The sequence below is a fragment of the Chanodichthys erythropterus genome, chromosome 1, assembly GCF_024489055.1.
Source record: "Chanodichthys erythropterus isolate Z2021 chromosome 1, ASM2448905v1, whole genome shotgun sequence".
In the NCBI taxonomy this organism is placed as follows: Eukaryota; Metazoa; Chordata; class Actinopteri; order Cypriniformes; family Xenocyprididae; genus Chanodichthys; species Chanodichthys erythropterus.
The window spans coordinates 8,035,039-8,052,598 of record NC_090221.1 but is presented as its reverse complement, the minus strand read 5'-3'; the positions used below and the strand labels follow the sequence as shown (position 1 = coordinate 8,052,598).

The 17,560-nt window shown below is 36.2% G+C and overlaps 2 protein-coding genes across 4 annotated transcripts; one reads left to right on the top strand and one right to left on the bottom strand.

Moving 5' to 3' along the window:
* Positions 1–3,311: 3,311 nt before the first annotated feature.
* On the top strand, positions 3,312–8,928 carry fosl1a (FOS like 1, AP-1 transcription factor subunit a). 3 transcript variants are annotated; one of them, XM_067386239.1, is made up of 4 exons: positions 3,314–3,793; positions 4,620–4,877; positions 6,024–6,131; positions 6,229–8,928. In XM_067386239.1, the coding sequence occupies exons 1-4, from the start codon at positions 3,665–3,667 to the stop codon at positions 6,802–6,804; spliced, it is 1,071 nt and encodes a 356-aa protein (XP_067242340.1). In that variant the 5' UTR covers positions 3,314–3,664; the 3' UTR covers positions 6,805–8,928. The 3 variants fall into 3 exon arrangements, with proteins under 3 accessions (XP_067242348.1, XP_067242340.1, XP_067242330.1); XM_067386229.1 differs by having other exon boundaries at positions 4,617–4,877; XM_067386247.1 differs by lacking the exon at positions 6,024–6,131 and having other exon boundaries at positions 3,312–3,793; positions 4,617–4,877.
* A 3,099-nt stretch (positions 8,929–12,027) lies between these two features.
* On the bottom strand, positions 12,028–14,032 carry ccdc85b (coiled-coil domain containing 85B). Its single transcript, XM_067372531.1, has 2 exons — positions 13,286–14,032; positions 12,028–13,171 (listed from the first exon to the last, which is right to left on the bottom strand). Exon 2 carries the CDS (start codon positions 13,008–13,010, stop codon positions 12,408–12,410), a length of 603 nt encoding a protein of 200 aa, XP_067228632.1. The 5' UTR covers positions 13,011–13,171; positions 13,286–14,032; the 3' UTR covers positions 12,028–12,407.
* Between the last annotated feature and the right edge of the window lie 3,528 nt (positions 14,033–17,560).

The following is a 17,560-nucleotide window of genomic DNA, read 5'->3' as shown; positions in this document are numbered from 1 at the left end:
AAAAAAATAAATAAAAAATAAAAAGTTTAATCAAAATAAAATAAAATAAAATCAGAATAAAATCAAAATAAAATAAAATAAAATCAGAATAAAATAAAATAGAATAATCAGGATTGGTAACAAGTTTGCAAATTCGAGCTAAATTAAGCTCACTCATTAGGGGTTAGCTAGTAAGCAAGGACCAAATGTTGGTCTGTTATTGATAAAATAGTTTATTAAACATATCTAAACGTTCTCATAACAAATAAATCGAATTTGTGCTTCTAATGCTTAAAAAAGATTCATATGTTATTTGATTTTTAAAGCCACATTGATATATCACAAAGATAGTATTTTCACAAAGTATTTTTATTAGCATTTTAAAAAAAATTGGTGACATTTGTTTTCTCATAAAAGGGTCAGATAACAACTTTATAAAAACTTTTTTATAGGTCTCATGAGTATCATGATAATAATACATTAAAGTTTTTTTTTTTAATATTGAGAGGGAACAATTGAAATTAAACCAATATTTGACTGATTTGGACATTAGGAGAGCGATTATCGTAAATATATACCTCCACAGAGTTTTCCTTTTTCATGATTCACTGTTTTTGTGCAGTCATTAAAGGGTTAGTTCACCCAAAAATGAAAATAATGTCATTAATTACTCACCTTCATGTCGTTCTACACCGGTAAGACCTTCATTCATCTTCAGAACACAAATTAAGATATTTTTGATTAAATCTGATGGCTCAGCGAGGCCTGCTTACTTCCTCTCTTATGATCCAGGTACTAAAAACATATTTAAATCAGTTCATGTGAGTTCATTGGTTCTACCTTAATATTATAAAGCAAAAAGAATATTTTTTGTGACCAAAAAAAACAAAACAAAATAACGACTAATATCTAGTGGCCGATTTCAAAACACTGCTCCAGAGCGTTATGAATCTTTTGAGTCGAATTAGTGATTTGGATCACGTGCCAAACCACAAAACTGCTGAAATCACGTGACTTTGGCGCTCCGAACTGATGATTCGATTCGTAAAGCTCCAAAGCTTCATGAAGCAGTGTTTTGAAACCACTAGATATTGTTAAAAAGTCATTATTTTGTTTTGTTTTTGGCGCACAAAAATATTCTCATCGCTTTATAATATTAACATTGAACCACTGTACTCACATGAACTGTTGTTTTTAGTACATTAAAGGATCTTGAGAGTTACAATGGCTTTGCTCTCACTGAGTCACTGAGCCATCGGATTTAATCAAAAATATCTTAATTTGCGTTCCGAAGATTAACGAAGGTCTTACAGGTGTAGAATGACATGAGAGTGAGTAATAAATTACATTATTTTCATTTTTGCGTGAACTAACCCTTTAAGTTGAGACATCCCAATAAATTCGTTATAATAGGCCAAAACAATTCACTAATGTAGAATCTTTTATGGCTTTTCTTTTTCATTAAATGCATGTCTATCATATTACAGATAAATTCAATTACTGTGAGAATGGAAATCATTTAAAACATTCATACATCTTAATATGTAATAATTACACCTAAGTGTGTGATAATAATAAGCTGTTACAGATTATGGTATAAAGCTGGAGTAGTAGCATTTTTTGTGATAAATGAAAGAATAGAAACATATTTGGTTGGATACGTGTAATAACCGGCATTGGGGAGTGCCATTAATTTCTTAGTGTCCAGAATTTCAATGTGCGTAAATTGTTTGCATCAGTACCGAGCCTTGGGTAATAGCACATCCTATCTCACTGGTTAAGAGGCACCTTGCCTACATGTCAAGGCATGTTGCAAAGAGTTGCAAAAGGGGTGTGTCATCACTGCATTCCATTCTGCTGAGGTCATAATTCACATAATGATGCACTAGCACTCTGGTTACAACCAGATCTTGCTAGAAGAAATCTGAAATGTAGTATCTCCAAATATCAAAATACCATTTAAAAAAAAAAGGGGGGGGGGGGGGGCATGGCAAATCAAAAGTAGGACAAAAGGAACAGTGACATCATCCTAAAGGAAGTCAGTTAATCTTTTGTAAATTACACAGAGAAGACATTAGATATGATATCTCCTCCAGCCATGTGGTTTCGTTTTTACAAACATTGTTTCCTCTGGCACAAACAGATCAGCGTACTGAGTACATTGTAATACAAAACAGTCCAAAAATGAGTCATAGTGATGCTGCAAATAATGCTTACAAAAACAACAATTACTGTATTTGAATGGAAATAAAAATAATAAGATAAATAGATGTTTATTTGTTGTGTTTTCATATGAATTTTATTTGGCCTACTCACAAGAAAAACATTTATATAGAAATTGGCACTGTAAAAAAGAAAGTAGGCTATGATGAACTTAACTAGGCCAAAAATGCCACCAAATTTCCCAAGCATATATTAAAATGCCTCTTGGAATATTTGTTGTTTTATGGGTTGCAGTCATAATTGTTTGGATTTAGAATTATTTCCGATGATTGACTGGAGTTGAAGAATTTAACATAAATGATCGTATATGTGCTTTTATATGATTAGGAAAAAAGCACTCTCGTATGTCAAAATGTTTTTCTGGCTCCGATGTGAACAGGAAATTGAGAGCAGCTTACCTAAAAAGCACAGGCTTGCTTCAAGTATCTGGTCTGTGATTGTAAAATATTTGTGCTCAAAATACACCAGATTGCAGGTTTACAGTGGACTGCCCAACCATTTGTGGTTTTCAAGAGAGAAGGAAAGGTCATGAATTAAGATTTCACTGCCTGACACCATGAATCATTTTCCCTTTACTGCTTCAGGGATGATTCAGCTAAATGGTGAAAAGCAGTGAAAATTGTTTCATGAAACTTCATTCATTCATAGCATTCATTCACTGTATGGTGCTTTAATGTGGTCCCCCACAGGAACGTGCTGAAACCTCAATCTACACACATGTCTTCATTTGTGGAAGACCAGCCACTCTCTGAATATACACTCATCACAAGAGTACGCGAACTGCTTGGAGTGACCAATTAAATGAGGACCACACAATGCTTACCAAGTGTTAACAAGGCTTAGTAAGTGTTAGTACAGGTTGGAAAAATATGATTATATGTTTAAACTAAAAAAATAAATAATAAATAACCAAAGTTGCTGTAAAAAGCTCAAGTTTCGATTTAAAGTTGCCATTATTATGAGAGCGTCTGTCACTAGCGCAAACAGAAGGAGTTCCCGGAAAAATCCATATATGGTTATATACGTAATATTCCATGTGACCATACGTCATTCAGAGGACAGGCAGCACCATTTCCAGTAAGTTGGGAGGGGCGAAGCTGTACAGCTCTTGATCACTTATTTATATTCTCGTGAACATTCGGAACCATCAGTTTGGCAGAAAAACAGAACTGTATTTTATATATTCTTAATCTTTATTTTTTACATATGAACATTGTGAACGCTGCAATATGAACATTGTGAACGCTGTCAGAAACCTATAAACTCCCCCAGGTGTGTCGTAGTGGATTCTACCGCTTTCCCGCAATAAGGTGGATTTTTAACTTGCTTTTGAATTTCGCTTGAACTGTCAGTGATATAAGTAGGAGGAACCGTTTTGGGAAGCAGACCCAGAAAAGAAACACAGAGTTTCACAGATTTAGTCGTCAGTTTCTTTTGGATTACTGAAGAGTCAACGGCATACATGTACAACTACGGAAACCTGGGCAGAGGAATCGATCGGACCTTCCCAGATAGCGCCTCTGGATCAGGCTCGAGCTCTGCATCTCTCGCTACAACCGCTGTCACATCTCAACAACAACAACAACAACAGGTACGTGTCTTTTATCTAATATCTAACAAGATCATAGTTATACTCTTTTAAGATTTCAAAACATTTTCAATTAACATTTCACCAAGTATATATAATAATTGAGTTCCATTTTCATTGTTCATTAAAGATAATTACCTCGGTGATATTTTAAAATTAACATACAAGTTAATTGACCTATCATACATAACATATTATTTATTTTAATTCGAAATTAGTTGTAATTCATATTCATAAAGAAGTCTGACAAGTTAGAAATGTCATGAAAAATTAAATTTTATACGTTTTAAAGCAGGATCATATGTAGTCTTTTCTGAATTTAAGCTTTCAAAACATTTTCAATTAATATTTCAAGTGAATATAATAATCGAGTTCCATTTTCATTGTTTATTAAAGATAATTACCTCAGTGATATTTTAAAACTAACATATCATTTACTTATTGTACTTAAAATGCTTTATTTTAATTCGAAATTAGTTGTAATTCATATCCATGAAGTAGTCATGTTAGAAATGTCTTGAAAAATCTAATTCTATAGTACTTTTTAAATATCTTCTCTGTGGACCAGTATAACATGTGATCCTCAGATCCCCTGGTTTAAGTTGTATTGACCAAATAAGAGCAGACAGTGGTGAAGAAATGAAAATATAAGATTTTATGATCTTTAATAATGCGATTGCCTATTCAGGTTGGTGTTTATATCTGGGTGTTTCTGCAAATACAACAACAATGGGTTTTGAGTCATAATGAGATATAATAAAGTCTCCTCCCTAAATCTGCCAATGGCAACTGATAATATATTGTCTGTGTCTCTTGTGTTTTAAAGCAGAAGTACTCTGTGGCAGGATCCAGTCAGTTTGTGCCCAGTCTCAACACTATAACTTCAAACCAGGACCTTCAATGGATGCTTCAGCCCTCCCTTCTGGGCACCCCAGGGCCATCCAGGGCACTTCGACCAACTTACCCACTGCCACCAAGAATCCCATCTATGAATCCTCAATTTTCTCAATCCCATTTATCCCGGCCAGGTGTTATTAGAGCTGCTACAGCTGTTGGCAGCTCAACAAGAAGCAGACATGATGAACATGTAAGTTTAATTTAATAGCTGTCAGTGTGTCTACGTGATGAGGTTGTAATGAGTCATGATGGCAGACTGTGACAGCATGGTTTGTCACCATGTTCACCTGTCATCCTCTCAATTTTTGTCGGTGGTCTTGGCCAAAACCAAAACCAGCCATGCGTGTTATTCTAAAGAGGAGACAGTCCGAAATCAAAGCGTGGAAGACACAGAATGTGTAATATCCTGTTGTGAGTCTGTAGTGTGTACGTGTGTACGTGTGACCCATGGACATGTTTGCTAATACATACATGGTGTTAAACTCATTTTGTGCTTATTGAAGAGTGTAAACTATGTATTCAGCCGTAAATGTTAATTCTGTATGTTCAAATAAGACTTTTATATACAATATGTTATTTACAAGACAGAATCGCAGAGATGCTTGTTCAATATTAACTCATGAAATCCTTATTGACTCACACATCCAAGTCTTGTCAGGGTGAGAGTGAAATAATGAGACAGGAAATGGGATATCATGTGATTCACTGGAGTAAAATAATATGACTCATTCCTGAGTCACTAGGGTGTTTGCAGGTGATTCATCAATACAAAGGCAGGAAACTGCATATGATGTCCACAAAAGAAAGAGAGCGAGAAATTAATTAACAGAATATAAATGGATTCATAATAGAGTACTGACAGATGAAAATTGCCATATTGCCTCAGAATGTAAGGTAGTCGATGATTCTTTAGATATGAAATAAAAAATCTCATCCCCTAGATGGCAGTATTTCCACAAGTTTAACAACTATTAAAATTGAGTTGACCATAGTTCCAAAAGTTTTATAATTTTTATTTCTAAAATATATTTATTGCCATTTGTTTGAGATATAGAAAAATACAATAAAATAAGGACAAAAAAACATAAGAACATCATTTTTACACAAATCAACTATACATTTCCATACACCACCATTCACAGCCATCCATTATACAATTTAACTGTTACTAAAGTTTTATAATTATATATATATTTTTTTATTTTATATATTACTATAATCAATTATTATTTGTTTTCCTTTTTTTCCCATTTCTTATCTGTGTCCAATGTCAAACTACCTCATGAATATGAATTATATACATGTTTCTTACATTTGCTTTACTTTCTCACTCCAGCTATCCCCTGACGAACTTGAGCGGCGTAGAATTAGAAGGGAGCGTAACAAAATGGCTGCTGCCAAGTGCAGGAATCGTCGACGCGAACTGACTGACACGCTGCAAAATGTACGTTAATTTTGCTCCATTTGACACGTTTCCTTTCAAATTAGATTTCTTTGTATTACTTGGACCCAAATTGAACGTTTAAACTTTTTTTTTACAGGAAACTGACCAGTTAGAGGATGAAAAATCACGTCTGCAGAAGGAGATCGCAGAGCTTCAGAAGCAAAAAGAAAAGCTTGAGTTGGTCCTCGAGGCCCATAGACCCATTTGCAAAGTCCAGGACTCGGACTCCGACTCCGACTCAAACAATGACCTCCCGACACTGAGTGGAATCAAGGTTGAGCCTGCGGACCCTGATCTTCCTGGACCCTCAGGAGAATCTAAGAGTCAAACCAAGCTTAACAAACCCAAGCCCAAAATTACCATCCCACCTCCAGCTTCAGCTTCCACTGTTACCAGCGTAGCTCTAGAATCAGAGTCTCTTCATACTCCTGTCGTCATCTCCACTCCATCTCTGACCCCCTTTTCTGCCAGCCTGGTCTTCTGCTACCCCTCTTCTTCAGTGGATTCCAGCTCAGTGACTTCATCCCAAGCCCCTAGTCTCACCGCCTCTCAACACGCTACCAGCCAGTCTTCTCGTAACCCTCAGCCGTGTGGTGTCGCTCATCGCCGCAGCAGCAGCAGCGGGGATCAGTCAGATCATTCTCTCAATTCACCAACTATCCTCACCCTTTGATTTCTCACCTGCTGTGAGGGAAAAGTGTTTATGACTTCCAAAAGTGTCTTTACTACTACATGCAAGCAAGCATAAGCAAGCACTGCATGTGTTATGCTTTTACCTGTGTATTCTGTTTACCTTTATTAATAGCATATCTAGTCACTTGAATGCATTATAAGAATACAGAAGCACGTGTTAAAGGTGATGGGTGTAACATTTTTGACGTTTAAATGCTTTCTCCTGTCCCAGCTTAATGAGGAGACACAACTATGCCATTCGATGGCTGATTAGTAATACTGGCTAAACCAGGGGCATGACTTGGCATGGACTGTCTGTTTGTCCAACCAATGAGAGTCTTTATTTTTGCCATTTGAGTCGGTGACGCTAGAAATTACACACTTCACCTTTATGTATGTGTAGTGCAAAATGAAAAGTAACTTTTATATGAAGTAAACTGAAATCATCACAGCACACACACGTGTTGTAGTCGTCAAAAGTACCGACTTCGATACCACGTCGGAACTGAAATTTAAGAAATGTGACGTTTTGAGCACTGTTGAGCGGATGCACTCAACATATATGTCTGTGATCGACGCAATGATCAACGCACGGGAGCGTTTGAAAGCACACTGAAGTGTTTGAATTCGAAAGCGCTTTGAAAACAGCCATTTATCAGCGGAAGAACATCCCTGTGGGCAAAGACACTTGGTAAAGAGTGTCATTGATGCTTAATTACAACATGTTTTTGAAGTGTTGATCTTTTTAGCCAATCACGGACATAACTGATGAGTGTGTGAACACAATGGCCAATCAGAGGTGTTTATGAATCCACTCAAAATGTCACTGCAGACTTGGTAACAAAGTTGGTACTGTAATATATATATAACATTGAAAAGAAAACTGACTGACATTTAAGCCCATAACGTTTGACTGCAGTGGCATTAATGATAGTATTATTGATATTCATTTATTTCAACTACACATTTAGTATATCGTTGACGGTACTGTCACAGTTAAATATGTGGCCTACTAACAAGTTTAGAGGTTGCTGTGGAAGTTTGAGAGTTAGTGAGAGCACAATGTAGATTGCTCACCATTATGCCCTTCAGGAAACTGTTTAAAGCAATTTTTAGAGTGTCTATTAAGTTATTTATTATTATGTTACCAACTTTAGAAATGTTATAGTTTCAATTGATGGATTTGAACTTATGTCGGTTTTACTGTCTTGCTATAGACGTTTGTGGATTTACACAGTGTACTGCTATCTCTTTGTCATTTATGTTTTTAACCTAGATTTTAAGAAACATATTGTGATAATAACAGTGTGTGCTGAATAAGCTAGTTTTCAAGAAACTGAAGGGACGTAGCCTTACCTGGTTCTTTACATACAATGTCTGCAACACAACAACTCAACACTGAGAATGTACACTTCAATGACTGGCTCACTGTTACACTGGTTAAATTATATTTTAACTTCACCGAACACTTCAGTGGTTACTCTACAGTGGTTTTTCCCTACAAGTACAAAAGGTGTGTGATTCACAGGCCAGTAAAAGTAAATTATTAAGATTTTATACTGTATTTAATACACTATGTTAGAATCTACTATCACTTGACCACATGTAGTTTTGTATTTATTTTTGAAAAAAAATTTTTTTTTACTGAAAACATGTTGCATGCTGTTTAACATCTAATAATAAACGATTACTGAAAATATGTGCTGCTATTGGGAAAAGTAAACAATGTTATGACTTCTGAGCTGTTTTGTAAAATAATAAAGTGCCTTGAAATTAGGAATTCCATTTATTCCTATTCTGTATGGGGGGAAAAAATCAGCTGAAGTTGATATATGGCCCCTTCATAAGACTATTTGTAGCTGTAATGTTATTTCAGGGGGCACACAGATATATAAACAATGAAGTAAATGTTTAGTAAGTTACATAATGGAAAGCAAGTCTCTCTGCACACAGGGGTATGAGGAGGGGTTGAGCACACCATTTCCTCCTAGTTCAATGAGTCACAAATACATTTGCCTCTGAACTGAATCCAGTTGTTAAACACCCTCCTCAAACAGTGTTGATCTTAATGTGATGTTTGAAAAATTAAACAATTACATTTCTACTCAGGACAAACTTTTTGTGTTTTTTTTTTGTCTGTCTGTGTCGTTAAAAATTAACACAAGTGTGCGAGGATATGTATGATGATACTCAAAAAAGATCCTTATCACACTTTTTTTTTTTTCTTACATCCATAGATGCCATTGAAGAAACATGTTAATTCTCCAAATAACAAAAAGATGAAAGTTCTTATAATCTGAAGAATCTTTTTCCACTAAAGAATAGAAATGTTTCCATGGATCTTAAAGATTCTTCATGGAACCATCAATGCTAATTAAGAACCTTTATTTTTAATAGTGCAACTCATAGCCTGTGGTGACAAGAAGAACTACATTAAACATTAAAAACTATTCCCGGAGGAACATAATTGATAAAGTGAAAGAGCACGTAAGGTAAAAGAGGCCAAGACATCATAAACATACAGAGAGCAAATTAAATAAACATGCCGACCCTATTTCCTCCGCACTGCACCCTCTGTTTTCGCTCTAATTTCAAGTGAGTCACTTAGAGGGGACATATGATTGAGATAATGAAGAGTTTGTACTGAATGAACCAGCGTGCACATGTTCTGCTGAAAGGACCTCTGTATGCCAGTCACAGTGAAAGTATTTCTGGCTCTGGAGCTGCTGTGCAAACAACATGCCAAAAATAAACCAGTGAAACATCAATAAATTAAAGCCTGAGCTTCAGCATGACTAAGGCCTCATTAAGACACGACTGGGAAAATCTCATCCATGCGATTCAGAAGTCCTTTGTGGGTTATAATACAATATGTATATCATTTTTTTTGAAAGTATGAGGAAAAAAAGACCAGAACAGAACATGGTGTGTCAGTCAAGTGTATTTAAAGCTAGCTCACTCACTCTGAGCATAGCCTGAAACGAAGCAAATGCTAATCAATCAGAGAGCTGGGTCTTGTAGCTATAAAACTGAAGTCATTGAAATAATACTGATCATATTTGGAATAAAACCATGTACAACAGAACAATCTTATGTAAGAGGGTCTTGTAGTATGCAGCAAATACAACAAAAATGACTATAATTATACCAATATCTAGCACAATAATTTTTAAAACTACATGTCTGTCAATGTTTTCCCCTCCAAACATCAGTGTCAATTAAGCATGTGTTAATTAAAGTCTTGTCAAAGCAACAACTGAACACAAAAAGCTTTGTACAGTACAGCTGTGAAGTTAAAAGTGGGGTTAATGCAAAAGAAAGTTCATTTTGGATTCAGTGCAGAGCACAGCAACACCGTTTAGTGGAGCACACGTCACTACATCTAGTGAATTATACTGTCCAGTTCAAAATAAACAAGAAATAACAATCTCTTACTGTAGAAAAGTGGTCTAGTAACATGTGCATTTCCAGTGAATAAATCTTGGGCCTCCGCGATACAGCCATATTATGTCACAAAAAATCTGATCTGCTTACAATGGAGGCTTTGCTTTGCACAATCATTTGATACTACCATTTCCTCTCCATTCTTGAAAATGATTCAGTGCTTTTTGTAAATGATCTCAAACAGATCATTATAGTATATGGCTCTATTAATCAGTAAAAATGTGAATCTCCAAAGATTGACGATTCATTGCAGCCCTGTCATAGTGCATTGTAGGAGAAACATCAGCCCGTGAACAGATCAGTGCACAGTAAAACCTGGAAAAAGTTAGCAGTTTCTCTCAATGTTGTTTAAAATGTCAACCCCAAAACTATTTTGCCCCTATCTACAACCCCTGTAAGAGATGAAAGGAAACATTCCAGCAACACTTGGAAAAAACATACATTCAAATAATGCTACTAATACGATAAATAGGCCTGCAGGAAAATTTGAAGCTTTTGGGAACATGGTGGATGGTTTCTAGAAAGTTCAAGCCAGTAGGACTTCTCAGACCAGGATTAGACCAGATGGTCATAATTTTAAGGTGGTCCAGATGGTTTTCGACTAGCTTAGACCAGCTAGAAACCAGCCACCATGTATCAAAAACACAGCTACCAGCTCAATGGGGAAAGTCATGAATCATTCTCATTCATGTGTGACTTTCTTTCTTCTGCAGAACAAAAGAAAATATCCAGGAAAAATGCATGTGTTTTTGTCAATGCAAGGGATTCCCAAACTTTCTTTGTCATATTTACATTTTTATGATATAATTATTAGCTTTTCATCCACTCATGAACCCCTTGCAGTTCCCTCACAAACCCCCAGTTTGTGAAGCCTGGTCCATACAATGAAAGTCAATGGGGTCCAATTTGGTATTGGACACCTTTGACTATCTTCATTTGTGTTCTGCAGAAGAAAATTCATACAAGTTTGGAAAGACATTAAATAATGACAGATTTTTCATTTTTGTTTCATAACAGTAAACTATTCCTTTAAAGGATTAGTTCACTTTCAAATTAAAATTTCCTGATAATTTACTCACCCCCATGTCATCCAAGATGTTCATGTCTTTCTTTCGTCAGTCAAAAAGAAATTAAGGTTTTTGATGAAAACATCCCAGGATTTTTCTCCATATAGTGGACTTCAAAGCCCAAACGTTTGAAGGTCAAAATCACTCAATTACAGAGTTTCACTGCAGCTTCAAAACGTTCTACACGATCCCAGACGAGGAATAAGGGTCTTATCCAGAAAATCCATCGCTCATTTTAAAAAAAGTTTTAACCATAAATGCTCATCTTGAACTAGCTCTCTTCTTCTTCTTCTCTATTTGAATTCCAGCATTCCAGCATGTATTACTGCCCTCCACAGTTCAAAGTTTGATAAATTGTCATATACAATATGCTAGTGCAAGTATATAACAATTAGTTCAAACTTTGACCTGTGGAGGGCAGTAATACACTTAGCAGTGTCTACACTGCTGGAATTCAAATAGAGAAGAAGAAGAAGAGAGCTAGTTCAAGATGAGCATTTATTGTTAAAATAAATTTTAGAAAGTTTTTAGAAAATGAGCGATGGTTTCTCTAGATAAGACCCTCATTCCTCGTCTGGGATCGTGCAGAACGTTTTGAAGCTGCACTGAAACTGTAATTTTGACCTTCAACCGTTTGGGCTCCATTGAAGTCCACTATATGGAGAAAAATCTTGGAATGTTTTCTTTAAAAACCTTAATTTCTTTTCGACTGAAGAAAGAAAGACATGAACATCTTGGATGACATGGGGGTGAGTAAATTATGCTGGATTTTCCCAGCAGGAGGACAGGTTTTGAAAGAAAAGGCTGTCACTTTAAAGCTTAAAAATAATTCTATTTAGCCTGGCTCCCAATAATTTCCCTCCAGCTTTAAAGGTCTGCCAACTATAAAATGTTAATCAATTAAATATAGAGAAACTGTCCTTATGGCATCAAAAAGCCCATCAGTAAACTAGCCTACTTTATAAGTCTTGGTCTATTTCCACCGAAATCTGAGATGTCATTGTCAGAAAATGTAAACTACTTTTGTAGGCATAAAAAGTCTGTATCAGCATCAAGAGAGAAGGTTAAAGTAATATGGCTCTGCTCCTCTCCTTCAGTCATCTGGTGAACACACCAAGTGCAGCTGGTCTGGACTGCCAACGCTCCCGGTGCTGGAGCTCCCGTCACCCACATCCCGGGCCACCATACACGGTATGTTGAGATCCGTGGAGCCGCCCGGGCTGGAATCACTTCTGCTCACGCACTCTTCCTCAAGCACCAAACAAAGTTCCTTCAGATCCAGATTCTCCTTCACCAGACCGTCCTGCATCCGCTCCAGGTCGGCGAGCTTCTTGAGGTATCCGCCGAGGTCCTCGCGCATCACTTTGGCAGCATGATGGCCGAATAGTTGCCACTCACGCGCGAGCTTCTTCACCTTCAGACGGTCGTCGTCCAGAAAGCAGCATAAATCCCGAAGTTCCTGGTTCTCCTCTTGCAGCCGCTGGTTGATGACTTTGAGTTCCCTGATTTCAAGCAGATGTCCCTGCAGTTGTTTATTGACCTCCTTGATTAATCGGCCGCGCTGTATGAGAGCAGACATCTTATCCGACTCTTCTTTGCGGAGTCGATTCACCAGCTCTTCCTTAGAACAAGTCAGCAAGTCTTCGTCGGACATCTTTGACAGCTCCCGGTTCAATATTTCACTGTCGCTCCCCATATTGTACACAAATAATGACCATCAATTGATATTACTGCGGTTAAACCATAAAATAAGTCTTACGAGGCACATGAGATGTCTGTCACTGTAAATGGATCGCAACATTCCTCACTCAGGCACGAAGAAAAGGGCCATTTCCTCTTCGGTCCGCTATTTATAACCTACATTAAGATGAAAAAAAATCACAATTCTTATATGCAAACAGGATTCTGGAGCCACGTTTAACTATTAAAACAACAAACCCATCCCGATTGTATCACACTAAACAGGCCTACCTCTCTCCTCGGTGTTTTAAACCTTCATTTGCAGCATTAATTTCTCAGTATTTGGTTTCTGGGAAGCACCGAAGCACAATCGCGTTTGTTCCTGCTCCTCGGGATGGGATGAGAGGTCAGCACAGAGGTTTAAAATAATCCCCGTGGAGCATCTCTTCTCCTCTGTATTATCAGGGATCACAATGTCCGTCCGCATCCGTCTCTCTCCGCCCTAAAGCTTCCACTCATTCCAGTCCAATCCACAGAATAACAACGTTATTAATTACTGCCTAAACAGGAGACATCCAATGGCTAGCGTTCCTAAAACGCCTTGTAAATATGAAAAATAAATAAATAAATACGAGTCGAAATGTAGGACAGGCTGGGTAGGCTACACTAGTGCTGCATGCGATTGGTCGGTTTTTACAGAAGAAATAAGACGGATAATCCGAATCAACGACGTTGAAATGTATGGTAGCAGCCTGGGGGTTTACTTCGTGGTGATTCCTGAGGAATTCGTTGAGATGTTCCTTGAGATTACAGTGTTTCCTTTGGCGGTGGTTGTGGTTGGGGAGGCAGTGATGTCTTCCCCCATCTCCTCCTCTCCTCCCCCTCGCCTCCCCTCTTCCCTTACTGTAAAAATCTGCACTGTATCCTGGCTAGTGAGTGAGTTCCCCTCTCACAGCTGTTTCTAATGTGTAAAGCTTCATGATACTCTTATTTCATTAGTACATTTATGCTGAAATATCTCTAGATGAGGTCTTCCCACTGCTGAGATGAGGCTGCATACACACTGGACACACACAAAACTAACGGAAAGGGTGACAAAAGCCTTTTCTCTGCTTTAAGCCATGGTATTTAGCTACATCCTTCCTCCCTGCTCTCCGGCACAATTGCTAGCACGAGGACACAACAATGTGGGTGTTAACCAGGGCCAGGGGTGAGAGGGGGGTTGCTGGAGTGAGAATGGGAACAGGCCATAGTTTCGGATAAACCAGCGGGAGTGGTGAACAAAGGCATGCAAGACAATGGGGGAGAGGTGCAGAATAATAAGGCCATGTCAAAAATACACTTGTGCTCCTTTGGTGGATTCAGTTAATTAATTGCAGTTTGGGAGCAAGGGAAATTTTTAGATTAGATTTAGATCTGTCATGATTGACATTTTAAAATTCGTTTGTGCTTTTACTATTTTTTTAATCCCACTTTGTTCTAGCTTGTACTATTCAGTGTTTGAAACTTTGTATTGTTAACACCAGGAAAGTTACTTGTGAAAAGTAATGTGTTACAATATTGCGTTACTCCAATAAAAAGTAACTAGTTGTGTTACTTAGTTACTTTTTAAGGAAAGTAATGCGTTCACTCTAAAAAAAGCTGGGTTAAAAACAACCCAAGTTGGGTTGAAAATGGACAAACTCAGCAATTGGGTTGTTTTAACCCAGCGGTAGGGTTAAATGTTTGCCCAACCTGCTGGGTAGTTTTATTTAACTCAACTATTGTTTAAAAATGACTGTATTGCTTAATTAAAATTGACCCAAAGTATGTTGGAAATGAACATTTATTAATGTTCAATTAATAATTATTAAACAATAAACATTTATTAAATTGCTTATTAATAAATTTATATTAATAAAATATTAAAGCTTATTAATAAACATTCACCTTTTGTCTATTATTGTTGCCTCTAATTGCATCTGGTTTTTAATTTCAAAACTATTTTGGGTTCATTTTAAGCTAGCCATATAGCAATTTTTAAACAATAGTTGGTTTAAATAAAACTACCCAGCATGTTGGGCAAACATTTAACCCAACCGCTGGGTTAAAACAACCCAATCGCTGGGTTTGTCCATTTTCAACCCAACTTGGGTTGTTTTTAACCCAGCATTTTTTAGAGTGATTACGTTACTTTTGCGTTACATTTTCTCACTTATGCTGGGCTTGTTTGTTTTTTTTTTATAACAAAAAGTTATATTTTTGGGCAAATGTAAGGGCCCTTTCACACCAAAATGGTCAATAAGCCTCAGGCTGAAGGAAATGAAAATGTATGCGTGTGCAGTAAAGGGCGCAGCTCAAACAAACCTTTCAGCTGTGTTGCCGTTCTGGATTGCAGAAGAATAGGATGCAGAAGAAGAAAGTTTAACACTTACTTCACAAATAAAAACAAAAAAATATGTGTATGGTTTAACTGAATCATCAAAGATCATCAAAGTGAGATTAAATGCATAAAATATACTTTTATTATTTAACATATTTATTAGAGGTTTGCGTAGTATGATGATTTTGCATTTCACTGGTTTTATTTATTTTGAGGAGTACTGAATGTACAAGTGAGATAAGTAAATTATCACATTTAGTCTAGAACAATAACATCATGCTCACACAGCGCACAATGCCTCGCCACTTTCTCTCAACATGGAGACAGGAGAGCTGTCAGTCAATAAATGTGAAAAAGTAACTTTCTTTCCTTATTTGAAAAATTAACTGTAAATTTATTGTAATGTATTGTAATTTATTGTTATTTGTTGTAAATTTAAAAGTAATGTGTTACTAGTTACTTCAAAAAAGTAATGTGATTGATTACGTAACTCGAGTTACTTGCAATGCGTTACCCCCAACACTGACACTTCTCGTGTTCCTTAAGATTAATCGCTTGTTGTATTCCTCGTTTGTAAATAATTTTGGATAAAAGCGTCTGCTAAATGAACAAATAAGATTTTGAGTCATCAGAGAAAGCACATAGCCTACCTGCTATATAGTTTGTATTTATTTAGCTGTTTTAAACTAATGTAACTGATGTAAAGACAGTTAAGTTAAAACAATTAAAGCCTAAATGGTAATATATTAAAAATTTAATATATTTGTGGCAGCGTCACCAGCCTCTTCCGTCACACACTCCCAGCGCTCACTCTTACCAGAAATCAGTTACTCATTTTCAGTGTAGATTACTGGCTCCTTACCTGCTCTACTTACCTGAAGTTGTCCCCAGTGGATTCTCAGTCCTGAGATCTCCTCGTATTCCTCCAGCGTGCTCCTAGTGGACTCTCCAATTACCTACCTGTGTTTTCTCACCTGTTCCCCGCTCCGCTACTCACCTGGTCCAACCATCCAAGAAGTGTGTGCTCTCCAGTCTCCACTCACCGGTCATTGTCTCATCCCAAACTGCATAGTGAAAGGAAAGGACTTTATTATTCACTATTCATTATTCACAGACTTTGCTATCATCCACCTGCTTCACCTGTGCATCTGTTCAAATACCTGTTTGGGTTTGATGATAATCCTGTCTCTGAGTCTGGTATTCCATTACAATATTAAAAAGTCACATTATATCATGTAAAATCATCTTATAAATGTTATTTCCCTGCACCATGTCAATGTAATATTCACAATTCTAAAAATACATTTTAAAATGTTCAGGGATTTAGGCAATGTGAAAATTGTTTTCCACACAGATAAACTACTTTGCATCCTGACATCTATATTTTTTCATTTCAAAGTTTCAGTATTCCTATTTAAACATATTAAAGTCACAAATAGCACTATTTGACTATAAGACATGTTTAGCTGATTTTGGGCTCACATTCATTCATAAACATTTGTGTATGGCAAGCCGTTTTGACTTTTATTCATTCTCAGGATATGAATTCTTGATATCAACAATTCAATTTTTACTAGTTAAAATGCTAATTCTTGATATCAGGAATTACAGTTCCACTAGTAACAAAGTTAATTTTTGATATCAACAATTCAATTTTCACTAGTTAAAATGCTCATTTTTGATATCAAGAATTATATTTCCACTAGTAAAAACTAGAATTCTTGATATCTGTAATTGTATTTTCACTAGTTAAATGTCACCATAGGCTGCCATTCAAATTCAATTGTTGATATCAAGAACTGATTTCTTACTAAATTACAATTTCACATATCAGAAATACAATTCTTACTAGTAAAAGTAATAATTTTTGATATCAATAATTCAGTTGTCACTAGTTGAAATGTCAGTTCTTGATATCAAAAATTGAATTGGTACTAGTAAAAATATTTAATTTTTGATATCAATAATTTGATTTTCACTAGTGACAATGTTAGTTTCTGATAACATGAATGTGATTGTTACTAGTAAGAAAGCCATTTTAGATATCTAAAATTATATTGATATCAGAAATACATTTTCAGATATCAAAAATGAACATTTTTACTTGTAGCAATTCAATTGTTGATATCAAGAACTGACATTTCAACTATTGATAATTTAATTCTTGATATAAAAAATTTCCATTTTACTAGTAGCAATGTAAT

What these genes read in the sequence shown, in the direction of transcription:
- fosl1a (XM_067386229.1), top strand. Translation starts at nt 3,665, where the DNA reads ATGTACAACTACGGAAACCTGGGCAGAGGAATCGATCGGACCTTCCCA. An exon ending in GAAGCAGACATGATGAACAT is followed by an intron (nt 4,878 to 6,023) that starts GTAAGTTTAATT and finishes TTCTCACTCCAG; the next exon opens with CTATCCCCTGACGAACTTGA. An exon ending in TGACTGACACGCTGCAAAAT is followed by an intron (nt 6,132 to 6,228) that starts GTACGTTAATTT and finishes TTTTTTTTACAG; the next exon opens with GAAACTGACCAGTTAGAGGA.
- ccdc85b (XM_067372531.1), bottom strand. Translation starts at nt 13,010, where the DNA reads ATGGGGAGCGACAGTGAAATATTGAACCGGGAGCTGTCAAAGATGTCC.